Source organism: Annulohypoxylon truncatum, assembly GCF_022578515.1.
Source record: "Annulohypoxylon truncatum strain CBS 140777 unplaced genomic scaffold F4807scaffold_11, whole genome shotgun sequence".
In the NCBI taxonomy this organism is placed as follows: Eukaryota; Fungi; Ascomycota; class Sordariomycetes; order Xylariales; family Hypoxylaceae; genus Annulohypoxylon; species Annulohypoxylon truncatum.
In genome coordinates this window covers 393,726-416,596 of record NW_025953797.1, presented here as the reverse complement: position 1 = coordinate 416,596, position 22,871 = coordinate 393,726, and the positions used below count along the sequence as shown (strand labels likewise).

Here is a 22,871-nt window from a genome sequence, read left to right as displayed (position 1 = left end):
TCGAAAGCACTGACCACCTAAAACCAAGACTAAGCAATAGGCGGCAGAGCAGTCGCGTAATAGTAAACCTTTCCGCCTTGCCTTGGGGAGCTTCGACCTGACGATTTAGAAGCTTTCGCTTTAAGAAAGCTTATCCGATTTCCCATCGTTAGATAAAACGCACACCAAAACAAACCCAATCATTTTTCCCCGCCGTCAACATTCAACCGTCAGACCGTATTAATATTTAAACAGTCTACATACTACTGAATCTCTTCATCTGAGAATTCGCTGTTTCGGAGCTTAGTCTTTAATCTGTATTAGCTGCTGCGTTTGCCCACGTCCGCCTCCCTCCTCGACGACGACCATGGCGCCGAGCAGTAACCAGCCCACGTCGGCCGACAAGGGTAAAGGCAAGGCAGTCGATAACAAGGCTGAAGAGAACAAGAAAGGCAAAGATGGCCAGCCTCAAGCTAACGGCAAGAAAGATGAGGACAAGATCGATTGTGTGTTTTTTACCTAGTCCGTTGAAATTGTTTGTCTTATGCTAACCCTTATGCAGCTGCGGAGGAGCTGAGTGAGGAAGATCAACAACTCAAGAGCGAGCTCGACATGTTTGTCGAGCGATTAACAGTATGTCTAATACACTCGGGGCTGTATATCGTCTGGAAGCGCTAATGCAATTTGCAGGAATCCGATGCATCCCTCTACAAGCCGGCCTTGGAGGCCATGAAGACTTCCATCAAAACCTCGACATCCTCTATGACAGCAGTACCGAAACCCCTGAAATTCCTCAGACCCCACTACTCGACCATGACAAAACTCTACGGGGAGTGGCCCGAGGGCGATGACAAATCCTCATTGGCCGACGTCCTATCGGTCATCGGCATGACCTTCTCAGACGAGGACCGTCAAGATACCCTGAAATACCGCTTGCTATCACCGACGCAGGACATAGGATCGTGGGGCCACGAGTATGTGCGTCACTTAGCCTTAGAGATTGGCGAGGTCTACGCAAAACGGGTCGCTGCGGAGGAACCGGTCAAAGATCTGATAGATCTCGCATTGATCCTCGTGCCCTTATTCTTGAAGAGCAACGCGGAGGCTGATGCCGTCGATCTCATGAGTGAGCTCGAGATCATCGAAGAGCTTCCCAAGTTTGTCGACGAGAATACTTACTCCCGTGTCTGCTTATACCTCGTCAGCATGGTCAACCTCCTGACTTACCCCGAGAACGACCAATTCCTGCGAACCGCTTACACCATCTACATGACCTACGAGGAACTAACTCCTGCTATGAATATCGCTATCAGGCTTAATGACCTTGACCTTATTAGTACCGTCTTCGACTCTACGGAAGATCCGGCGCTGAAGAAGCAGATGGGTTTCTTGATTGGCCGTCAGAAGAGTTGGGTCAATGTGCATAGAAACACAGTGGCCACGAAGAAAGATATGCAGGACATAGAAGATACCGTGTCGAACGTCAAACTGGCAGAGTACTTCAAGGTTCTGGGCAAGGAATTGAACATTCTCGAACCTAAGACCACTGAAGACATCTACAAGAGCCATCTGGAGAGTAACCGAGTCGCTGGTATGACCAACCTGGACTCTGCGCGACACAACCTTGCCGCTGCGTTTGTCAACGCCTTCGTCAATGCCGGTTTCGGCAACGATAAAATGATGCTCGTAGAGGAGGATAAGGAGTCCTGGGTGTGGAAGACGAAGGACGAAGGTATGGTATCAACCGTGGCCTCCCTCGGGACCCTCCTTATGTGGGATGTTGAGAACGGACTGGATAAGGTCGACAAATACACCTACTCTACGGAGCCCCTGATTGTAGCGGGTAGCATGCTTGCTATTGGCATCATGACCTCAGGGGTTCGTATGGACAGCGACCCTAGTATAGCGCTGCTAGCCGACCCAGAAAAGCTTGAGCATAAGAATCCTCTCGTGCGGATAGCTGCTATCATGGGACTTGGACTTTCCTACGCCGGCTCTCATAAGGAAGAGGTGTTGGAGCACTTGTTACCCATTGTTACAAACCCGGATAGCGATATGCAGACCGCCGCAATGGCTGCGCTAGCTTGCGGCATGACGTGCGTTGGCTCCGCCAACCCACTGGCGACTGAGGAGATCATGAGTGTTCTTATGGACGAGGACCGTGGAAATCAGTTTTCCGATAAATGGGTTCGATTCTTAGCCTTGGGTCTCGGTCTTCTTTTCTTTGGCCGCCAAGAAGAAGTAGACGTCATTCTAGAGACGCTCAAGGCTGTTTCTCACCCTATGGCCAAGCCCACTGCCATTCTTTGTGAGGTTTGCGCCTGGGCTGGCACTGGAGCCGTGTTGAAGATCCAGGAGTTACTACATATTTGCAACGAGCACATTGATCCCGACTCGGATGACAAGAAGGGCGAGGAATTATTGCAGATGTATGCAGTTCTTGGAATTGCATTGGTCGCTATGGGCGAGGATGTTGGACAAGAGATGGTCCTGCGACAATTCGGTCATCTGATGCATTATGGCGAGGCCAACATTCGACGTGTGGTGCCTCTGGCTATGGGATTGATTAGCCCTAGCAACCCGCAAATGAAGGTCTACGATACACTATCCCGGTACAGTCACGACAACGACAATGATGTTGCGATAAATGCAATCTTTGCCATGGGATTGCTAGGTGCCGGCACGAACAACGCTAGACTGGCCCAGCTTCTTCGGCAATTGGCCAGCTACTACCACAGAGACCAAGAATCATTGTTCATGGTTCGTATTGCGCAGGGTCTCCTACACATGGGCAAGGGTACCATGTCACTTAACCCCTTCCACACAGATCGACAGATTCTGTCACGAGTGGCTACTTCAGGTCTGCTCGCTATTCTCGTCGCCATGATTGACGCCAAGCAATTCGTGACTTCCAATTCCCACTACCTTCTATACTTCCTCACCACCGCCATGCATCCCCGCTTCCTCGTCACGCTAGACGAGAACCTCAACCCCTTGACAGTCAACGTCCGCGTCGGACAAGCCGTCGACGTGGTTGGCCAGGCTGGTCGACCCAAGACAATCACTGGATGGCAGACGCAAAGCACGCCTGTGCTTCTAGCATACGGCGAGCGAGCGGAACTAGAGGATGAGGAATACATCAGTCTCAGCAGCACACTAGAAGGACTAGTGATCCTTCGCAAGGTAAGACATTATCCCCGATGTTGATCTATCACGAAGTACTGAAACTAACATATCGTCAGAATCCGGACTGGGACAATGGAAAATAAATGATTGGGAGGAGTTGGCATTGACTGAAACAACCTTGAGTTCTGGCCGATATGTGCAGGTCAGGCTCAACTGGTGGGAGGTTGGTTGTTCACGTTGGTGGGACCTGTACTATTAAAAGGCAGATAGTGCATTGCCGAGCCTCGCAAATTTAGAGTGCGACCTCGCTTTGGTTCGATGCATTATAAACGATGGAAACAAAACGAGACTTCTGGTCTTTCTGTATTTGATGATCTTATATTCTTCGCAGTGACTGCATCGTAACTACTACCTCGTATCTTCTTCCCCCTCACAGCATATTCACTTCCTCGATGGCCTAGCATTCTTAGCCTTCTTCTTCTCCTTGAGGACCCTCGCCTTGCGGATGTCGTCGGCGTTCTTGATCTCCTTCCTGCTGCCGGCGCCGTCCTTGAAGCGGCCGACCCGCTTCTCCTTGGCCTCGGCCACACGCTTCTTGCGCACGTGGTAGTCGTCGCGGTACTTGTCCGCCTCCTTTGGCGCCTTCTCCTGCTTGTGCCTGTACCTAGCCCCTTTGCCCGCGTCTCCCGGCCCGTTACTACCATTCCCACCACCAGTACCACCACCGCCGCCGAACTGCCTCTTCTCAAACTCGCCGACGCGAGGTAGCTTGCCTATGCGCTGCGCGCGCCGCCACTTGTCGAAGCGGCCGCTCTGGAAGCTAGCAGCGATCTTGACCCCGCTCTCGCCGCGGACGAGCCTCTTCCCGGGACCGGTGGCGGAGCGGGAGCCGTCGTCGTCGTTGTCGCGCGAGACGTACTTGGCCTGTTTCTTGTCCCAGCGCATGCGCGCGCGCGTCGGGACGCCGAAGTTCTTGGCCGTCTCGTCGTTGGTCAGGTCCATGGTCAGGTCGCGCGCGGCCTCGACGAAGTTGGATGAGGGTTGCTGGCGCGAGTGAGAAGGAAGCGTGTTGGAGCCCGAGTGTACGCCGTACCCGCGCTCCTCGGCCGCGTTGACGGTGCGCGGGGTGTAGGACATGAATACTTCGCTGTCTTGGTACGATGAGGTCGGGTCTTTGGAACGCGAGGTCGATGTGTGGTTTGATATGGTGACTTCGAGGTCGGAGTCGGAGTCGGGGTCTTCGGCGGCGGATGGGCTGTCTTCTTCTTGCTCATCTACTGCCATGGCCTCGTCCTCCTCCTCGAAGCCGTCTGAGCCGTCTACTTCCATAGCTTCGTTTGATTCTTCCGGCTCTTCGACTTCCTTACCGGATCTTCGAGGGCCGAAGCGCTCGCGAAGAGACTTCATGACATCGGCCGCGTCATTCCGACCTGCCTTGGCTGACCTACCGATCTCGAAAATCGTCTCTTGCGGCTTGAAGCCGCTGATCTTCGCCAACATCTCGGCGCGGGCATCCTCGGCGTCTCCCAGCTGGTCGCCGAAGATGGCGTGTAATTGCGTCCAGCCCTTCGACGCAACAATTTCCCTTGCTCGCCGGGCGCTCTGGCTGGAGGCTGAATTACGTGTTTTCAAGTATAGCTTCTCAGCCTTCCCTGCTACTCGGCGGAGGGAGCTAATATCCTCGCTCTCGCCCAAGACCTTGTTGAGCCACTCTACGTTAGTCTCTACCTTACTTCGTATCGGCGCGCCGACAGTAATATCTTCTGCGAAGTTGGTAGAGTCCTTGCCTTCTTTGCCAAGGACGAGCTTCTTGCCTAGGAACAGCTGGAGATCTAACAAATATGGCGCGTCTGTGTCTCTGACAAGACTGTAACTCCAGCCTCTCTGTCCGGCTCTTGCTGTTCGTCCGACTCGGTGAACGAAGACCTTGGGCTGAGGAGGGAAGTCGTAGTTGATTACATTGGCAAGGATGGGAATATCAATACCTCGCGCAGCGACATCTGTCACAACTAGGATATTAGAACGGCCACGTCTGAAGTTTTCGACCTGATCTTTTCTGGCCGTCTGGTCCAGAGAACCGTAGACGTAAGAGACTGCGAATCCTGCTTCGTTAAGCAGAGACTGTAAGTACTCGACGTGGTGCTTTGTGGCGGTGAAGATAATCGTAGAGTGTTCCGTCGGCTTTTCCCTTCCTCTAGGCGCATCTGATCCTCGCTTTCTCTTTTTCGAAGGCTTGTCCGACTCCGGCTGAACCCCTTCTGGCAATCCCATGGGCATTTTGATGACGTCGTGCAGGATATGTAAAAGAGCGCCTTCTTTCTCGGCACCCTTAACACTAAAGAAGGCCGACTGGAGATCCGGAGAAATTTTCGTCTCGGCATCTAATCGAACGAGGCTAGGATCTTGTAAACCTGCGCGGGCAAACTCGACTAGCGAAGCGGGCAAGGTGGCGGAGAAGAGCAGACTTTGCCTTGATAAAGGTAGAGCGTGCAAGATCTCAGTAAGTTGCGCGGCGAAACCCATCTCGAACAGTCTGTCGGCCTCGTCAAATACGACATATTGGATCGAAGATAGATCGAGAGACATCTCAACCTTGAGATGCAGGAATCGACCGGGGGTGGCGATGACAATATCAGGATTCGATGTCATAGAACTAAACTGCTCTTCCAGACTATCACCTCCAACGAGAAGCACACATTTAAGATCCGTCCCACGACTGAACTCCTTTACAACCTTCAGAGTCTGGATGGCAAGTTCTCGTGATGGCGAAAGGATCAGCGCCCTTGACCCAATTGTTGCGCTATGAGCTCTCAGACGCTCTATCATAGGGATAACGAATGCAGCAGTCTTTCCGGAACCTGTCCTGGCCATACCAACAACATCTTTCCTCTCCATGATTAGTGGAATGGCTTTGCGCTGGATGGGTGTAGGGACTGAGAATCCCTTTCTCGTGATCGCTCTTAGCAAGTTCGCATTGAGGCCTAAAGTAATCCAATTAGTTACTTAGGATATAGAGTAGATCTTCGTCTTGCTACGTGATATACGAACCCATTGCTTGAAAGCCACCACCCTTCTTCACAGATTTCCCCTTCAGGTTGGTAGTTTTCCGAAACGAAGCTGCCTGTTTAAGGGCAATGAAAGCCTCGTCACCCTCATCTTCGCCGTTGCTGTCCCCGTCCAGAAAATCGAACCCGAGGTCATCTTGCGCCGCATTCTTCTTGTTTTTCTCTTCCGGCGTATTAACGCTGTCAGCGAACAGTGAGCCTAGGATGTCGACTTCGTTTTCGGACGCTGCCGGCGAGACCGCGCGAGCGGGCATGTTTGCAATTTATTTGTAAGGCGATATAAAGCCTACATGGGTCTTCATATGGTTCTAATATCACGAGATCCTGATGAATCGGTTGAAACCTAGTTTATTGCATACGATCTCAAGTTGAAGTTCTCGTGGGGCGCATCCAGAACTTTTTTTCTTAGTTGTAGGGCCCTGGTCGCTGTTATCGCCTAGCGTGACTGGCCGATAAGAACTAACGTCCCCGCTAAACATGCACTATCCAGGTGCATTGGTCGTCACTTCTTACTACTGCTTGTACATCCATAGTTTAACTACAGCGTATCGCAACTTCTTATCTCCTCGCCCCGTCGCCCCCGATCCGGACCTTTAACACCTTCGTTCTCACCTTCGAAACCGCATTAACTCTTGATTCTGAGCCGTCGACTGTCATCGATTTTATCCTCGTTTACCGATACATTCTTTTCAAAATTAGTCATGGCTTCCAAAGAGAAAGATCCTATTGAGCCTGTTGAGGATAAGGATGCTCTCGACGTGCTCGAGGCGGAGTCAAAGGAATTCGACAAGGCAAGTTGACTTCCAATCGCTATTGTAATATTGCCATTGACTAACACGGTTCAACATAGGATGCAGAGATAGATCGCATCTTGAAGGCCTTCCGCTTAGATGCGTAAGTTTCCACCATAAAATCATCATCAACGGAAAGAATGAGCCTAACTCCTATCATAGCTACGCGGTTCTAGACCTGAACCCCGGCGTCCCCGAATCCGACATCAAGATGACCTACCGCAAGAAGTCGCTCCTCATCCACCCAGACAAGACGAAGAACCCGCAGGCGCCGGAAGCCTTCGACCGGCTGAAGAAGGCGCAGACGGAGTTGATGGACGAGAAGCACCGGGAGCGGCTGGACGAGGCGATCGCGGACGCGCGCATGCTGCTCATCCGCGAGAACAAGTGGACGGTGGACAGCCCGGAGCTGAAGACGGAGGAGTTCGCGCGCCAGTGGCGCGCCAAGACCCGCGAGGTCCTCGTCGACAACGAGCTGCGCCGCAAGCGCCAGGCCAAGGCCCAGATGCAGGAAGAAGGCCGCGAGCAGCGCCGCGCCGAGCAGGACCTCGAGGACCGCAAGCGCAAGCGCCAGCACGAGCAGGACTGGGAGAGCACCCGCGACCAGCGCATCGACAGCTGGCGCCAGTTCCAGAAGTCCAAGACCGGCGACGAGAAGAAGAAGAAGAAGAAGCTGAAGCCCATCGGCTAGACAAGCCGTGTTCGTTTCGTTCGTTTGTCTGCGCGAATATCGGATTCGCCTGCTCTGCCTACTAGTGTTAAGGGAATGGGATCAAAGGCTGGTTAGCACAATTACTAAGGTTATTGTTTTTATTGCAGGGAACCACGCGCTCGACGGCTCTAGAATCATGGTGGTTGTTTTTTCTTCTTCTCGGAAGTGAAGGATGGAACTTGCCACTGGCCACTACGTGAGTTCTATTAATTGACCGAAGCTTCTATGAGCCTAACTCCCTTAGTGACATTAAGATCGGAATTGTCGTTTCTACATGGCCGTGGTCGGCCTCTACTTCACTCAACGAACCATGTTAAAAAAGGGAATAGGGTATTCAAGGTGAGTGTATTATGTGGTTGTGTGTTCCTTTCCACGGTTCGTGATAACTGCACACAGCAGACCTATCGTAGTAAAACGAAGAGAGCTTCCACCCTGGCTTGATAGGCGACTATCCATGGATATGTCTCAGCCCCCACCGCCGCCAATACCAACAACTGAAGGTTCCCCCAGAAACGTCCATTTTCATATCGTAGACCTGCGCATTGTGCTACCTAGGTATCTAAGCCCACTGATGTTAACAGTAACTCATCGTTCATGGCCTGTGTTTCTGCTTATACGGGATGAATCTAGAAAGATTCAGATTCGCCTCCTCGGCACGTTCACGCAATTCGCCTGACTGCCTCTTGTCGACCGTTTTCACCATAGCCTTCACCTTCGGAGCAGTGTCCCTTAGATGCTGCAGGAAGTTGTCCTTCCAGAAAACTTCCTTATCACATTCGTTACTTTCGTCGCCATAGATATCGAATAATTGGTTCAAGGCCTCTACAGCATCTGCAGCTGGAGTTTCGGGCAGTCCTTTAACAACTGTGAGAAGGAAGATGCCTATCTCTCGGTTCAGTTCAATGGGAGCCGCAAGTGCGAGTTGTCCTAGCACTCCAATACACTTGACACCAAGGCCTTGGAATGGATCGTCATGATTCTCATCAAAACCCTTGGACGCGTGATAGAGTGATATAAATTTCTTATGTTCATCTCCGCCGAGGAACTTCTGCCCATGCAAAGTTCTCGCAATGGCCCATGCCAAACTGGTCACGATAGTGGCAAGCTGTACGTCGCTCGTGTCACTTGAAAGGACTGCCGCTATTATGTCTTGCCAAATCATCTGTGCCGCAGGTGTCCAGGCTCGCGATATCGCTGTATTCGATTTGTGGGAGAAATCGATACAACCAACCGTCCAAGAGATGTTGCTCAGGGCCGTTACAGCATGGTTGAGAATATACTTCGAGATCTCGTCATCGCCGCCACTGGCCTGTGCCAATTTGACCAGTTCTGGGATTGCTCTCTGGATGAGCTCTTTCAACGTAGGCAAGTCGTCTATGCCTTCAAGCTCGTCTTCTTGGCCATCTACTCCGGTGACCATCTCCATATCTGCCTCCATTTCGTCTTCATCCATCTCATCATCCTCATCACCTGATTCATGATCAGAAAGTTGCTCTTCGTCGTCCTCATCGTCCTCGTCGTCACCATTCATAGCGACGTCATTGTCCTCACTCTTCTCCTTTTTCTCTTTCTTTCCGCGGCTACCTTTCTCTATAGTCTCCTGGAGGGTAGTGCCGATCGATGCGAGAACTTCCAGTGCCACCTGCAAAATCTCGGCCGGGTTCGATGAACCGTGGCCATCAGCTGCGCTCATATTTAATCGAGTGGTCTCAAGCGTCCTAGCAAGCATAGGGACAAGGATAGCATCACAGGCGCCATCCTTGCCAGGATTATAATCATTCCATTGCGCCGCAGAAAATGCGTTGTGTAGAATTGCAGAGGCTAAGACTGCCTTGTAATCGTTACCGACCCTGATATTTAGAAGGCGATTGTAAATCTTGATATGTTCACTGCCAGAGAGGATGGCTTCTGCAAACTGCTGGTTGTCTTCGGATAATGTTATCATACACGATAGAACACTGTTTATGACCGGCGCAGTTGTGTTGCCGAGGGATGTTAGAAGAAAGAGGAAATGAACAATTGGTTGACAACGCACGGCCGCGTCGAGAGCTTCATCCTGAGCTTCGGCTAAAGCTGGGAGAATCGTAGTAAGCGACTCTGCAATGTTCCAGACGAAGAGCTGTTCAGCCCTCGAACTTCTGCTGAAGGGAGGATCCTGTTTCGTGAGAGTATGACTTAACTATACGACGGTCAACGGCTTGTTGGTTATTCGTAAATTAAAGGGACATTTCAAATCTTACATTTTTACAGGCGTGTTGAATAGCGGTCATAATATCCACTCGGTATAAGTGAACACAGAAATCCCGCTCTTCCTCAGCAACGAGAACACGGAGAATCTCCCATCCTGCAGCTCGGCTCTCCAGACTTGTATCAGTCAACGTCTCAGTGAGGATAATATGGACAATCTTCTCCCGTAGAAGTAGCTTTCTGCACTTGGAGTCCTGTACTATGTTGGAGATAGCTCTGGCGGCAGTAGTCCGAGATTTTGGCTCGGTGCTCTGAAGATCTTTTATGACAGGCAAGATACTCTTCTCTCTTATTGCTATTAACTCAGGGTCGGAGAGTGGCTTCACGGGTTTAGCAATCGGATCGGGACGCTGGCCCCCTTTGGCCCTATTCCGACGGGATTTACCCATCGCGAACAGGAACCGAGAGTTTGACTTAGAGACTTTTGGGGGTTTCTTGATCCAGTAGGAAAATAAGTTTTCACCAGAAATCGAATCTTGGAAAAAAGAGGCGTTTAGTGATAGATGCCACACTCTCACGTGAAATCCAAATATCAAATTTCTGCAGAAAATTTCCAGCAGTTTGGCTGCAAGATTTTGTAAGGCTTAACGGCACCCCACCAAGGTAAACTTTGCAGCTTCAGCATGCACCTAGGTACGTACCTGTCTGTAGTTTTTTCGTGGGGCTACCAGTTGACCTAATTAGTGGGGTCTCCCGATCTGCCAAGAACACTAAATTATGGACCCTATCAGTCGCGTTGTGATGCAAGTAGCCGGAACTCCATTTTGCAAGCAGCTATCCATGCAAATAACACGTTTTCATCCAAGTTTGTACTGTACGATGTACGTGCATAACAGATAATAGCCATATCCCGCCTGCCCAATACGATGCGTCCGTCAGACTTGCCTAGAAGGCTAGAACGAACCGGCTTATACTACCATATGGGTTAGCTCTATATGTATGGGGAATGTGCGACCCTACATATATGTAAGCTGGGGCCTCTAAAAGAGCAACGGGATCGTCGCTCCCTAGAGCTTCATCGTCGCTCAGCCCCAAACTTGCGTAGTGGGACATCGATTCAACTCGACTGCCCTTGCCCTATCGAGACCTAGGTATTAGGTGTCAGGTATCGAGGTATCAGGGTAGCTTCCAACATTCATCATTTTTGCTTTTACCAAGCTTCAATTTACTAAATTTGCTCAATTCAAGAGTTGTCATTTGAGATGCAGCTTTCAAAGTTTTTGAGGACCGACCTGTGATATATACCTGTCTGCTTGCTCGTCCTTTTATTTCCTCTTTGCTCTCGCGCCAGAGCTTTGGTATGTCTACATGGGGGAAAATGCGAGGCTTCTTCCTTAGTGACGAAGAGCTGGGCAAAAAGGATGACGACCACAAGCCTTTTAAGAATGGCGGTGGATTGCGACAACCGAATTGGAACCCAGCCCGAGTCCCTCCGCGACGGTCCCTCAAACGTATAGCTCTAGTGCTCGTCGTAGCTTCGATCGTCTACCTCTTCATTAAGAATATCCCGGTACTCGGTCCCAATGCGCAAATGCGCCGTCCTAGTTATACCTATCCAGACTTCTCTACGACTCTTCCCAGGCATCCTGCCTCCGACCGATCCCAAGCCGCCCCGCCCAAACCCCAAGCTCTAGCGACCACACCTGAGCGCATATTCAATGGACCTGTCAGGTTTCTTGAGCTTGCCCCGACATTGCACGGTATCAGTGGCACAAGGGGGAACATGGTGATAAATAGAAATGTTCTCTTCGCAGCCTCAAGCCTCAGGAGCGCCGCGACGCTATTACCGATCGCCTGCCAGATGGGAAGCGACTTGAAGAGCTATGTGCATTTTGCTCTGATGAGTCGGAGCGATATCGACATACAGGAGCTACGAAAAGTCAATGGCATTGACGACTCGTGCCAGATTATATTTCATGGTGCGACTCCAAAGGTCCAGAGAAATGTATACAGCCACTTACTGACTTTGTTATAAGATGCGCGCCCAGACTATCCACAGATATCGACTGATGATCGGATGGAAACTGCTGTGTTTCGTGCATTTCGTGCGTATTGCGATTTCTTCATAATAAATGCCGTGGCTTACAAAGTGTCTTTCAGATCATATTTTCAATTATATGCACCCTCAGGCTATTTTCATAGATGGTTCAATTGACGAAGAAACATTCTTCCTGCGGGCCGCACAGCAGCACTCAAAGGCAAAGAAGAATACTCTAATTGAGTTACCGCGTAGATCAGCAAAGAGGCTTGAGTGGTTAACAAAGCTAGATAGTCAGGCCTTGCGCAGTAAGATAGTTCGCCCTCCGATTGTGCTTACTACTGCTAACTCACATCTAAGTGTGGCACAAAATCCATATTGATATCCTTATCCATGCTATACCAGGGGCATCGGGAAGTTTAATTAGACTTCTTAGGTCTCTAAGCGCAGCGGACTATACTTCGAGTTCCGTTCCTCATCTCACTATCGAACTTCCTCACGATATTGATCCTCCGACTAAGCGCTTCCTCGAAACATTCACGTGGCCACCCGCTCATGTATATAATCCAACTAACGCACGTTATCTTTCGCTTAGACATCGTATCCCTCACCAGAGAATGAACGAGGAGGAAAGTTCAGCCAGGTTTCTTGAATCTTTCTGGCCAGCCCAGCCGGAATACTCACACATATTAGTGCTCTCTCCACAAGTTGAATTATCACCTGATTTCTTCCACTGTGAGCCATTCATCCCCCGCCCTCCCTCAAGCATGATCAGCTCTCTAATCGATCCTTAGACTTGAAATATTCCCTTTTAGAATATAGATATTCGGCCGTTTCTACATATCAGCACTGGGATCGCCGGCTCTTTGGTATTAGCCTTGAGCAACCAAATCAATTGCTGGATGGGAAGGGGGCATTTACTCCGCCTTCGCTGCTAAAAAGTACCAATTCGGGAGACCCATCAGATGAAGAGATCTCAACCTCATTCCTCTGGCAGGCGCCCACTAGCAATGCAGTGCTTTTCCTGGGTGAAAGGTGGATGGAGCTTCATGACTTCGTTTCCAGGTCATTAGAAGCCAAACAAGAATCAGACCCCGTCCCAGCGCTCCTTTCGGAAAAGATCGTGAGCACGCAGTATCCGTCTTGGCTGGAACATGCCTTGAGATTGGCCCGAGCACGGGGCTATTGGATGCTATATCCTGGTGACGACACTGCTAGGAACCTGGCAACTGTCCACAGCGAATTGAACCATCTGCCGGAGGAGTACGCAAGTCATGAAAGCTCGAAGCCGCTCCTTGCGGATGACGCGAGCGAAGAAGAGATTGAGAACGTTAGGCAGAAGATCCGGACGGGTATAGAGACACCTCTTGCCCCAGTATCCCTTCTTGATAGTCTTCCCAACAAGGGGAACCTTCGCCCGTTTAACGACTTGCCCATAGTAACGTGGAACGGCCGGTCAACGGACCTCGAAGAATTAGATGCACTCTCTGCCAAGTATTCGGCGGAGTTCAGAGAGAAAGTCGGTGGTTGTGGTACGGAACCGGGAAAGAAGGAAGAAAGGGAGCCCCTATCAGCACAAGATATGTTCTGCTCGACGGATTAAGCCAATAAGAATATATGTAAAATTTCAACGGTCCCCAGGGCTTTAAAGATTTCGATATGACCTAGGAATCACGCTCAACAAGGATTGTAGTTGGAGTTATCGGAATTAAGTGACTGGTCCTTAGTTGTGGGGTTTGGCGCGTTTTGGACCGGGATGCAACGTATATATACCAGCAGATATATTCAAGGAGACCATGTATATAACTTCCGAGTCGGCAAGAAAAAATGGGTTTATTGAGATCGTGGATATTGTAGTCATCTCTCAGCTTGCAATTTCTCAATTACCAATAGAATCACAGAGGTGCTCACGATCGATAATGCAATGAGAGACATAATCTTTTGGTCTTGTTAACGGTGAAGCTAAAAGGCAAGGTGTATATATACAGGGGGACTCACCGATTGCGTTCTCCAGCCAGTCTGAACTATGGCTACTTTCCTGCTGTACTTGTCTAAAGTCTCTGTACTCACAGCGATTAGCGACACGTACATATATTACGTGATGGAGGGAGACGGACTTATATAGTTTCCAAACCCGAGAACTAGACAGGCCAAGGATAGAATCCAAAAGATGATGCCGAGGGGTCGGGACATGCGCAGTTCCAGTTCCGAGGGTTGCGACTTCAGGTGAAAGGATAACACGATGGCTATGGCGACGACGGCCATGTAAATGGAGAGCCGAAGGTAAGATAGAAAGGCTTTTATGGGGGGCTTCGTTAGCAAGTTGAATAGGCACAATACGCCTTGACCGAAAAATGAAAAAAAAACTCACTTCTTTCATTGGCGCAGTGGTCGCGCGTGTCGCTGCTCTCATTCACGACGAGCAATGGCCCGAGGAAGGGCCATATCCAGAATACATTGCTAGGGCTCGAATCTCCTACTTCGACAGGCCGTCTTAGGTTTGAGAAGGAGAGCGCATCGCAGCATGAAGTCGAGGGCTGGCTTTCCTCGGGGTCCGGTTGAGGGGTTGGCATTGTTATTATTATGTGTTGCCGATTATATAAGATGCGATTATCATTATAGAATTACCAAGTTATACATTAGTTATTAGGAAGGGTTTCGCTGATTGGAGGAAGCTGTTATTTTTAGCCCCTTGAAGATGTTTTGATAGGAAATGTCTTAGTCTTAAGATGTTGTACATAATAATGCATCAGCGGCTTAAAACGGGAAAGCCGGGAGCATTGTGCGAACCCATGAAAGTGGAGACATCGTGTGCTCTCACGGCATTTTGACAGAAATTCAAGTTACGTATTCCCATTTCACCTTGTGCTACTGTTAACCAAAGTAGGTATCCGTACGCGTTAGTCTCCTATCTATACATTAATATTGTAAAGGTCTAGTCCGATGTATCGTCCCACCAATTCTAAGACTAAACCGAGACGAGACAGGAGCGACGGCTCCTTTTTTACAAGTGAGCTCCGGTGGCGGGCCTTAAGCGGGTAGGCGGGGAGCCCAGCCCCGGAATTGTATCTTCTAACCGCCTTTAAATATGGACCCCCTAAGATAAAGACCATCAGCTCGAGTCAACCTAGCTGTCTGCGTATCCTTGCGTATCTTAAGTTCCCAAGGTGTCATGTTATCAAGATAAGTTTGTCTATCTTGACAACTTCAAAATACTAACCATGATAAACCTCGAGCTGTCCGAAACAACACTTCTACAGTAAGAAAATTTTGTCGCGCTCTCGTGCCGGATGAGTTATTGCCGAAGTCTTGCTTCTTGTTGTTCAACCTCGCTAGCCGCTTGTCTTACCAGGCTTGCTTTTCTTGTTTATCATTGAGTAGCACGCCGAGGGACAACTTCGTCCTTCGGAGTTCATCAGAGTTCTTCAAAGTCATCTAAGAGACCGCAAAAATGTCACATTCGAAACCGATCCCGCAGACGAGGAGGGGGCTGGATATCGCTTCGTCCTTCACATCTGCTTCTCCCATAGCACAAGAGATATTAGCTAGAGATATCGCGGAATGCTCCGAGGACGAGGCTATTGAGAATGTATTTGACGACGATGAGCCTGAATCAGAGTCTGAGCCGGAAAGCGGGCCTGTCTTATACACACAGCCTGCTGGGGTTGCTTTTGGATTTAGAAGGCCGAGCTTAGTAAATGATCCTTTGAATGAGCCCGTTCTCACGAGGATCGAGAAGAAACAATCTCGCAATGCTGAGCGCAGTCTGCTGAGGGATAACCACATTCTCCCGCCGAAACATACTCCAGAAGAACGGCCCGGGATGCTCTCAACTTTGTATAAGGCTCTTTTTAGCACCAAGGTCCGCAGAACACCAGGAGATGAGGAGGTTCCGAGAATCACGGTCCAGCCCTCGGAATCTTCGCCTTTACTAGTTGATAGACCTAGCTCCTCAGCTTTGCCCAATGGGCGTCTAAATGGACAATGGGAGGCCGCCGTGGCCTCGGGGAAGATCGAGACCACATGGCAGAGAGAAGCGCAGACGATTGCGATTTACTCGCGGTCGCTGATCTTGACGTTCCTGTTGCAATATAGTGTCAACATTGCTAGTATATTTGCTGTTGGGCGAATCGGAAAGATTGAGCTAGGTGCCGTTAGTTGTGAGTTTAGACATCTCGTTTGTCTTTGTTGATACTAATCTAGATATAGTGGCTACTATGACAGCAAATATTCTTTGCTATGCCCCCATGCAGGGACTGGCAACGAGTCTAGACACTCTGTGTGCCCAGGCCTATGGCTCTGGTCACAAACAGCTAGTAGGCCTACAACTCCAACGGATGATATATTTCTTATGGACGCTTGTTGTCCCGGCGGCCGTACTTTTCTTCTTCGCTGAGGATATACTCCTCCACATAGTACCTGATCCGCGCTCTGCTGAACTAGCGGGTCTTTACCTTCGAATTGTGACCGTAGGTGTGCCTGGTTTTGCTGCGTTCGAAGCAGGAAAGCGGTTTGTTCAGTCGCAAGGACTATTCGTTGCAACGACCTACGTCCTGTTGATTGCCGCCCCCTTGAATATTCTCGTTAACTGGCTCTTGGTATGGCACTTCGGGTGGGGATTTATCGGTGCCCCTATTTCAGTTGCGATAACGCAAACACTAATGCCTCTCCTGCTACTTGCGTATGTGGTGTTTGTGGACGGGTCACAATGCTGGGGAGGTTTCACCCGTCGCGCTCTTACGAATTGGGGTGAGTTATGAAAGCTTGACGTCGTCATGGACTGATCACTAACACCACAAAGGGCCGATGATTAAGCTCGCATTACCCGGGATGATTATGGTGATGGCCGAATGGTTCGCCTTCGAGATCCTTACGTTGGCAACAAGCCAATTCGGGACAACGTACTTGGCGGCGCAGAGCATTTTGGTTACATTGACGTCAACAACCTTTATGATCCCTTTCCCCGTATCCATCGCGGCATCAACCCGAGTAGCTAACCTAATAGGGGCGGGGTTAATCAACGCAGCCAAGACGTCAGCCAAAGTGGTAAGTTTGTTATCGAATGGGCGGTGAGATATGTACAGAATATCAGCTAACAGATGAAAGGCTTTCTGGGCGGGATGTCTCATTGGACTGTTCAATTTGTGCTTGCTTGCAGGTCTCCGCTATCAACTTCCTCTGCTCTTTACGCAAGATGAAGAAGTCATCGGGATGGTGGCGACAGTCATGCCGCTGGTTGCGTGCATGCAGGTCTTTGACGGCCTCGCAGCCGTTGCACATGGGCTACTTCGTGGGATTGGAAAGCAGTCATTCGGCGGTTACGCAAATTTGTCGATCTACTACATTATTGCGTTGCCCATTTCGTTTGCGACTGCTTTCCTCCTCGACTGGAAGCTCACCGGCTTGTGGTTAGGCACCACAATAGGACTGGCTCTGTAAGCTCACCCTTTTGCCTATTCCTCCGTAAACTCATCACTCAAAATAAGTTGCTGACGGTTTGCATGTGATAGCGTCGCCTCTGTCGAGTACTGGTACACTTACATTTCGGACTGGGAACAGTCGGCTCGAGATGCAGAGCATCGGAATGCGGCAGGTTGATAAGATAATGTATGCAGTGTATTACATGCTTCATTTTCTGTCACTTTGCGCGATTTGTCGGCGCCTAGATGTATGTACGTATGTACGTATGTATGTATGTATGTATGTATGTACCTATAGGGCGCAGTATCACGGCAGAAGGTTTCAATCCGAGAGTTCAAGGTTTAGATGCAAGCCGTGTCGGGATGATAGGTATATCTGGGTAGGCGCCACCATCAGCCAGCCACCCGCACAGTATCCGAATAATACGATAATGAATATGTAATTCGATACATAATTGGGCTACGGTAAAGGAATAAACGTGCACTGCATTATGAGGCTGAGACCCTCCGATAGGCGAAAGACTATCTAGAACCATGGAAGTTTAATTAGGTAATAATCTAGATATATGGCCAATTTGTGGCCCGTGAGTTTTGACGCTAGATGCGACCCCTTAAGAAATACTCGGGACCCATTGAACTTTCACGTTCCCCGCCAAGGGTCCACCCTCTCTGCTATCGATATCAAAGGGTCGCAACGATTTCCCAAGTCACCCAAAATCTTGAGAGCGTCCCGCATTGCCCCCCTCTCCCTTCCTCAAGAAATCGGATCATTGCCGTCGGTGAACAAAGTATTAGGTAGTATCTATAGTTCTTAGTCACGATGTCTACTACGACGGCGACAGTCACACAGAATGGCCCGTCGGCCGAGACTATTCTTCGTCTATTCCCAGACATAGACACCAGCTCGGCGGAGCTAGAAGGTCACGATGCCGAACAGATTCGACTGATGGACGAGATGTGCATCGTTCTCGACAACGACGACAACCCAATTGGAAATGCCAGCAAGAAGCTATGTATGTGGTAGCTCAAGACTATGTAGTAGAGCCTTGGCTGACCTCGTAGGCCATCTGATGACCAATATCGACAAAGGGCTGTTGCACCGAGCCTTCTCTTGCTTCCTATTCGACGACCAAAACCGACTGCTCCTCCAGCAGCGAGCTTCCGAGAAGATCACGTTCCCTGACATGTGGACGAACACATGCTGCTCGCACCCCTTAGGTATTCCCGGCGAGACCGGCTCAAACTTGCCGGACTCTGTCGATGGTGCGAAGCGTGCCGCACAGCGAAAACTAGACCATGAGCTGGGCATCAAGAAGGAACAAGTTCCCTTCGAGGACTTCCACTTCCTAACCCGAATCCACTACAAGGCCCCTAGCGATGGTAAATGGGGCGAACACGAGAGTAAGCGAGCAAAAGGCTCAATTTTGGCGTTGTAATATAATGCTGACCCGTGAGACAAGTCGACTACATCCTCTTCATCAAGGCCAATGTCGACCTGAACCTCAACCCCAATGAAGTGAAGGATGCGAAATACGTTACCCCCGATGAGCTAAAGGCTCTGTTCAAGGACCCGAAACTAACGTTTACGCCTTGGTTTAAGCTCATATGCGAGTCGATGCTTTTCGAATGGTGGGAGCATCTTGACTCTGGTCTCGAGAAGTTTACCAACGAGCAAGAGATCAGACGCATGTGAATCCGGAGTTCGAGGAATTTACTACGTGTGTTCTAGGAGGAGGAAGAGTCATTTTTTGCTTCTTTCCTTTCATTTTTTCTGATTTCTCAGCAAGATCATCCGGCCAAGGACGGATAGACATACATAAGCCTTAGGCGTAGTACATGTCTTACACCAATCGCGGACTGCATATTTCAATAGATATCCCCTAAGCAGTACTTTTTTGAGAGCGGGGGTTTACATTTGCTTCGTCGTTTCACACATGCAAAACCCCGTTAAAATGCCATTGCACCCACCAATCAATTGACCAATTAACACAAACGTTCCTACCCTGGTTCGGAGGTTGGGGGGGATAAAAGTATGCCGCTCTAACCTTCTAAACTTCTAGACTTTAGAAACAAGACATGGATTTTCTATCAATAACCACACCCGTTACCAAGAATAAATCACTGGAATTCAAGGATACGAATGAACTACTTAGGATGACTTAGAAAAGATGGAATCATGACTCCCTCCGGAAATAAAAACCGCAATTATACACTGCAACCCCACCTCATCCTGCGCCTGCGGTGAAACATAGCCCAACCGGATGGCTGTCAGATCTCAACATTGAGCTGGCCGCACCAAGCGCCGACTATGTATGTCCTATGTAAGTCTGGGCATACGCAGTAGATAGAGGTTCCGGGGCTCCGAACTTGTACTCCCTGATCTCGAAAAAAAAAGTCAGGCCGATGCTGAGATCAAGTATCAGGTGACATTGTGAGTAAGCTGCAGCCAGTTACATACAGTGCCTCCGGGGGACGGGCCAGGCCAACTTCTAGTGGAGGTTTGGACTTGCGATAACGTAGGATCGTCCGTTGGCGACACCTGGGCAACCTGGGCACTGTTTACGGCGAGGTATTATTAAGAATTAAGCGATACGGCCTGTCTGGACAGCCTAACCAGTCTAGCCGGTCTAACCCACGATCCAACCACTGGCCACCCCACACCCTCTTCCACCTCTCCCACACCTTGAAGAGACGATTACCTGTCATCCCCAATAGGCAAGCAACCAAGCCCACCTTCACACCAACTCCGCGCACGAGACTGGTGTACAATGTATGCTACAATGTATGCGGTCAAGCCTGGAAACGAGTTATTCCAAGTTGTTGGGTCGGACGCACTGTGACGACGAATTCGATAGGCGAATTTATAGTGCCCAGACGGCCGTTGCCGTGATCCGCTACGTACTGGCTAGCCAATGGCAGATCCTGATATGAATACTCCTGTGCGCCGACTGCTACTGGCTACTCGCCACCACTGGTTACGCACTACTTCGGACTACCTACGTAGCAGTCCACGAGGGGCATGGATGACCCGTGGATGGATGCCATGGCCCATGGATAGGGATGGGATAGTGTCATACCTCTAGTCTCTAGTGGCTGGTTGGTCGCTTTGCCGTGCTACGGCCTCTGCGGCTCCCTCAGCTTACCATCGACTATTCAGGCTTTCTGCATCCCATCCCACGCAACTCTCCCTTGGCTCCTCGCCTCACCTGCTCGATTATACACTGTGCTTGTACACCGAAGCTCGCCAACTCTTTAAGGGCCCCCGGGCGCTCACAAACGCTAATTTCTCTTACCCTCGTTTCTTTCACCAACCTGGGAAACTATACTTGGTTGCCACAAGTCACTTTCGAGGTTACAATAACATCAACACTGCTGATCAATCTTGCTATAGCACACCGATCCCTTCATACGGGATTAGTTACTTACAAGAGTATCAATTCTTTGTTCTCGCTAGTAGCTCTTTGTCGCTAGTCACATCTCATCGCTTCAATCCAAACTCAAAGATTCTGCCAGCCGTCGGACTCTGGGGCTTCCTCGTCTACTTTCCCCGTGACGTCGCCTGTTGTCTGAATTACAACACCTTCAGTTTCTAGGAAAGGAACCCTCGTCAAGACAACATTGATGTCTGTTGACCTTCGCACGAGCCTCAATTGCTTAGCTCATCCCGCGAGATTTATGCCTATCTCCAGAACGCAACTCTCTAGAGTTCACACGGGAGATAGTATACAGGATATATTAAGTAATAATAATTAAAGTGAGTGGCCTCACCCACTCAACGTTGCTTGGAATTCCGCCTTACCTACTCGTGGCGCGCATTGTCAGAACACCGTGACTAATAATGCTTTGTTGATTGACTGTAGGCGACCAAAGGTTTGAGTAGAAAGCCGCCCAACATGGAGCACGTAAGCAACAGTGTTTCCCTTGTTGAGTTGAAGACGCGTTCTCTCATCCCTCAGAAATGGGAGGGTCAAGTCCGTGCTATCGGAATATCGGAGTACAAGGAAGCAGCGCTATCCCTAGCGCAGGCCTTTGCTACTGATGAACTGGCACAGTACCTCCTCGATTCGGACGACATGGTTGGTGTCGATGACGAGGCTAAGTGGAGGCTTCACGTCGACATCTTCAACTACATTGTGGCGGCTCACTGTTACAGGGGCATCGTGACGACCATCGGACCGGATTACGAGGGTGTGGCGCTCTGGTGAGTTTGCCATCAGATCAAGAGAGGCAACCGGGGAAAGAAATCTAGGGCTCTAGGCTGCGTATGTGCACCGTTCCGAGAGTCGATACGTGGCCTCAACTCGGGTTTGCTATTTCCCGGGGTCTAACTTGGTAAGAATTACAAATAATCGTGTTGACTGACATGTTTCACTCTGCGATATACAGGATGCCTCCAGGCCAGGAGATGGACGACTGGGTGACCATCATCCGCAGTGGTATGTGGAGACTCTACTATCAACTCTCTGCGGAGGGCCGGAAGCGCTACTACAAAGAGCTGCTACCGGTGCTCCACAATGCGAAGGTTGAGACCATGGGTGACAGGGACAACGAATGCTACTACCTGGTCTACCTGGGTACTAAGCCCGCCGGCCAGCGCAGAGGCTACGCGAGAAAGCTCATTCAGCACATGGCCTCCAAGGTACGTACATCACACGTGAGCAAATAGGGGGAAAGGATGGAGGATATCAAGTGGCGGTCGATTTCTACCCGATCGAGACCTTTGATTACCTAACCAACCCCTTATCACTGCTTCACAACCCACGACTATATATATCTACGTGCTGAATGTTTACAGGCTGATGCGGAGGGCCGACCCATGTACCTCGAGTCCAGCTCGCTGAAGAACAACGCGTACTACAAGAAGTTCGGCTTCGAGGCCAAGAGGGACATCTACCTCGGCGCCGACAGCAAGTCGCCCGTCCGGCTGACCATCATGGTCCGCGAGCCGCAGAAGCTGCCCAACTCGATCCCCATCAAGCTCAACGCCGGGTTTAAGATGATGTAAGGATCGACGATTGAAAGTTTGCTGTTGTGCTGACGCTGCTGTGTTGACGTTGCTGCTGCTGCTGCTGTGCTCACTGCTGATGATGTGCAAGAAGATCACGATTGAAAGCTGACAAAGGGATTTAATGAGTGATCTAATGTTTTTTGTGTGATCCGATGACGCTTCAGTGGTTGACAGACAGACAAATTGCTTGCCGTGTTTTGCGTTTGCTTTTGCTTGGTTGTTATTGTTTTTTTGCTTGCCTACCATACAATTACATATTTGGCTTCTAGGACCTCGAATGGGCTAGCTAGCTCTTGGACTTTACTTTCTCACGCTCGTTTTTCTTTGCTTGATGACTACTAGTTAGGATATACCCTCTTCTAATACTCGGTACGGGGCCTTGCCGGACTTGCGATGCTGCTTGATCGCGGCTACTAGTCTTCGGTCCCGTCTAGGTTGGTCTGGGTCCGATTAGTTTAGTTACGAGTCACTTTGATTGAAGAAGCTTGGAGGTTGCTTATTGTAACTTGTTTTTGGTTCCTTATTTCAGGTATCATTAGTCAATC

The 22,871-nt window shown here is 49.9% G+C and overlaps 9 protein-coding genes across 9 annotated transcripts; 6 read left to right on the top strand and 3 right to left on the bottom strand.

The window, feature by feature from the left end:
• The first annotated feature begins 40 nt into the window (after positions 1–40).
• On the top strand, positions 41–3,471 carry F4807DRAFT_420885 (26S proteasome regulatory complex, non-ATPase subcomplex, Rpn1 subunit). Its single transcript, XM_047997534.1, has 4 exons — positions 41–485; positions 542–612; positions 670–3,162; positions 3,222–3,471. The coding sequence occupies exons 1-4, from the start codon at positions 347–349 to the stop codon at positions 3,246–3,248; spliced, it is 2,730 nt and encodes a 909-aa protein (XP_047855448.1). The 5' UTR covers positions 41–346; the 3' UTR covers positions 3,249–3,471.
• On the bottom strand, positions 3,439–6,549 carry F4807DRAFT_420883 (ATP-dependent RNA helicase DBP10). Its single transcript, XM_047997533.1, has 2 exons — positions 6,154–6,549; positions 3,439–6,086 (listed from the first exon to the last, which is right to left on the bottom strand). Exons 1-2 carry the CDS (start codon positions 6,422–6,424, stop codon positions 3,547–3,549), a joined length of 2,811 nt encoding a protein of 936 aa, XP_047855447.1. The 5' UTR covers positions 6,425–6,549; the 3' UTR covers positions 3,439–3,546.
• A 126-nt stretch (positions 6,550–6,675) lies between these two features.
• F4807DRAFT_420882 (DnaJ-domain-containing protein) lies at positions 6,676–7,940 on the top strand. Its single transcript, XM_047997532.1, has 3 exons — positions 6,676–6,961; positions 7,021–7,064; positions 7,124–7,940. Exons 1-3 carry the CDS (start codon positions 6,872–6,874, stop codon positions 7,650–7,652), a joined length of 663 nt encoding a protein of 220 aa, XP_047855446.1. The 5' UTR covers positions 6,676–6,871; the 3' UTR covers positions 7,653–7,940.
• A 249-nt stretch (positions 7,941–8,189) lies between these two features.
• On the bottom strand, positions 8,190–10,475 carry F4807DRAFT_43847 (uncharacterized protein). The gene is made up of 2 exons (XM_047999127.1): positions 9,914–10,475; positions 8,190–9,852 (listed from the first exon to the last, which is right to left on the bottom strand). Exons 1-2 carry the CDS (start codon positions 10,307–10,309, stop codon positions 8,266–8,268), a joined length of 1,983 nt encoding a protein of 660 aa, XP_047855445.1. The 5' UTR covers positions 10,310–10,475; the 3' UTR covers positions 8,190–8,265.
• A 763-nt stretch (positions 10,476–11,238) lies between these two features.
• Positions 11,239–13,501, top strand: F4807DRAFT_459153 (uncharacterized protein; the record flags this gene model as incomplete). Its single annotated transcript, XM_048001315.1, has 5 exons — positions 11,239–11,839; positions 11,897–11,965; positions 12,021–12,206; positions 12,259–12,633; positions 12,693–13,501. The coding sequence occupies 5 exons, from the start codon at positions 11,239–11,241 to the stop codon at positions 13,499–13,501; spliced, it is 2,040 nt and encodes a 679-aa protein (XP_047855444.1).
• A 127-nt stretch (positions 13,502–13,628) lies between these two features.
• On the bottom strand, positions 13,629–14,606 carry F4807DRAFT_43792 (uncharacterized protein). The gene is made up of 4 exons (XM_047999080.1): positions 14,270–14,606; positions 14,016–14,195; positions 13,897–13,958; positions 13,629–13,836 (listed from the first exon to the last, which is right to left on the bottom strand). The coding sequence occupies exons 1-4, from the start codon at positions 14,469–14,471 to the stop codon at positions 13,756–13,758; spliced, it is 525 nt and encodes a 174-aa protein (XP_047855443.1). The 5' UTR covers positions 14,472–14,606; the 3' UTR covers positions 13,629–13,755.
• A 16-nt stretch (positions 14,607–14,622) lies between these two features.
• On the top strand, positions 14,623–17,672 carry F4807DRAFT_420871 (multidrug and toxin extrusion protein). Its single transcript, XM_047997531.1, has 5 exons — positions 14,623–16,058; positions 16,108–16,647; positions 16,700–16,944; positions 17,005–17,333; positions 17,409–17,672. Exons 1-5 carry the CDS (start codon positions 15,350–15,352, stop codon positions 17,494–17,496), a joined length of 1,911 nt encoding a protein of 636 aa, XP_047855442.1. The 5' UTR covers positions 14,623–15,349; the 3' UTR covers positions 17,497–17,672.
• On the top strand, positions 17,673–19,695 carry F4807DRAFT_420868 (Isopentenyldiphosphate isomerase). Its single transcript, XM_047997530.1, has 3 exons — positions 17,673–18,331; positions 18,381–18,719; positions 18,779–19,695. Exons 1-3 carry the CDS (start codon positions 18,139–18,141, stop codon positions 19,009–19,011), a joined length of 765 nt encoding a protein of 254 aa, XP_047855441.1. The 5' UTR covers positions 17,673–18,138; the 3' UTR covers positions 19,012–19,695.
• Positions 19,696–21,211: 1,516 nt separating this feature from the next.
• On the top strand, positions 21,212–22,323 carry F4807DRAFT_459149 (uncharacterized protein; the record flags this gene model as incomplete). The annotated part of the gene is made up of 3 exons (XM_048001314.1): positions 21,212–21,519; positions 21,705–21,957; positions 22,114–22,323. 3 exons carry the CDS (start codon positions 21,212–21,214, stop codon positions 22,321–22,323), a joined length of 771 nt encoding a protein of 256 aa, XP_047855440.1.
• Positions 22,324–22,871: the final 548 nt, after the last annotated feature.

What these genes read in the sequence shown, in the direction of transcription:
- F4807DRAFT_420883 (XM_047997533.1), bottom strand. Translation starts at nt 6,424, where the DNA reads ATGCCCGCTCGCGCGGTCTCGCCGGCAGCGTCCGAAAACGAAGTCGAC. An exon ending in TGGTGGCTTTCAAGCAATGG is followed by an intron (nt 6,087 to 6,153) that starts GTTCGTATATCA and finishes GGATTACTTTAG; the next exon opens with GCCTCAATGCGAACTTGCTA.
- F4807DRAFT_420868 (XM_047997530.1), top strand. Translation starts at nt 18,139, where the DNA reads ATGTCTACTACGACGGCGACAGTCACACAGAATGGCCCGTCGGCCGAG. An exon ending in AAATGCCAGCAAGAAGCTAT is followed by an intron (nt 18,332 to 18,380) that starts GTATGTGGTAGC and finishes CTGACCTCGTAG; the next exon opens with GCCATCTGATGACCAATATC. An exon ending in TAAATGGGGCGAACACGAGA is followed by an intron (nt 18,720 to 18,778) that starts GTAAGCGAGCAA and finishes CCGTGAGACAAG; the next exon opens with TCGACTACATCCTCTTCATC.
- F4807DRAFT_420885 (XM_047997534.1), top strand. Translation starts at nt 347, where the DNA reads ATGGCGCCGAGCAGTAACCAGCCCACGTCGGCCGACAAGGGTAAAGGC. An exon ending in TGTTTGTCGAGCGATTAACA is followed by an intron (nt 613 to 669) that starts GTATGTCTAATA and finishes TGCAATTTGCAG; the next exon opens with GAATCCGATGCATCCCTCTA. An exon ending in GACTAGTGATCCTTCGCAAG is followed by an intron (nt 3,163 to 3,221) that starts GTAAGACATTAT and finishes ACATATCGTCAG; the next exon opens with AATCCGGACTGGGACAATGG.
- F4807DRAFT_420871 (XM_047997531.1), top strand. Translation starts at nt 15,350, where the DNA reads ATGTCACATTCGAAACCGATCCCGCAGACGAGGAGGGGGCTGGATATC. An exon ending in CCAAGACGTCAGCCAAAGTG is followed by an intron (nt 16,945 to 17,004) that starts GTAAGTTTGTTA and finishes AACAGATGAAAG; the next exon opens with GCTTTCTGGGCGGGATGTCT. An exon ending in ACCACAATAGGACTGGCTCT is followed by an intron (nt 17,334 to 17,408) that starts GTAAGCTCACCC and finishes TGCATGTGATAG; the next exon opens with CGTCGCCTCTGTCGAGTACT.
- F4807DRAFT_420882 (XM_047997532.1), top strand. Translation starts at nt 6,872, where the DNA reads ATGGCTTCCAAAGAGAAAGATCCTATTGAGCCTGTTGAGGATAAGGAT. An exon ending in AGTCAAAGGAATTCGACAAG is followed by an intron (nt 6,962 to 7,020) that starts GCAAGTTGACTT and finishes GGTTCAACATAG; the next exon opens with GATGCAGAGATAGATCGCAT. An exon ending in AAGGCCTTCCGCTTAGATGC is followed by an intron (nt 7,065 to 7,123) that starts GTAAGTTTCCAC and finishes CTCCTATCATAG; the next exon opens with CTACGCGGTTCTAGACCTGA.
- F4807DRAFT_43792 (XM_047999080.1), bottom strand. Translation starts at nt 14,471, where the DNA reads ATGCCAACCCCTCAACCGGACCCCGAGGAAAGCCAGCCCTCGACTTCA. An exon ending in CCACTGCGCCAATGAAAGAA is followed by an intron (nt 14,196 to 14,269) that starts GTGAGTTTTTTT and finishes CCCCCATAAAAG; the next exon opens with CCTTTCTATCTTACCTTCGG. An exon ending in CGGGTTTGGAAACTATATAA is followed by an intron (nt 13,959 to 14,015) that starts GTCCGTCTCCCT and finishes CTGTGAGTACAG; the next exon opens with AGACTTTAGACAAGTACAGC.
- F4807DRAFT_43847 (XM_047999127.1), bottom strand. Translation starts at nt 10,309, where the DNA reads ATGGGTAAATCCCGTCGGAATAGGGCCAAAGGGGGCCAGCGTCCCGAT. An exon ending in TTCAACACGCCTGTAAAAAT is followed by an intron (nt 9,853 to 9,913) that starts GTAAGATTTGAA and finishes ACCGTCGTATAG; the next exon opens with TTAAGTCATACTCTCACGAA.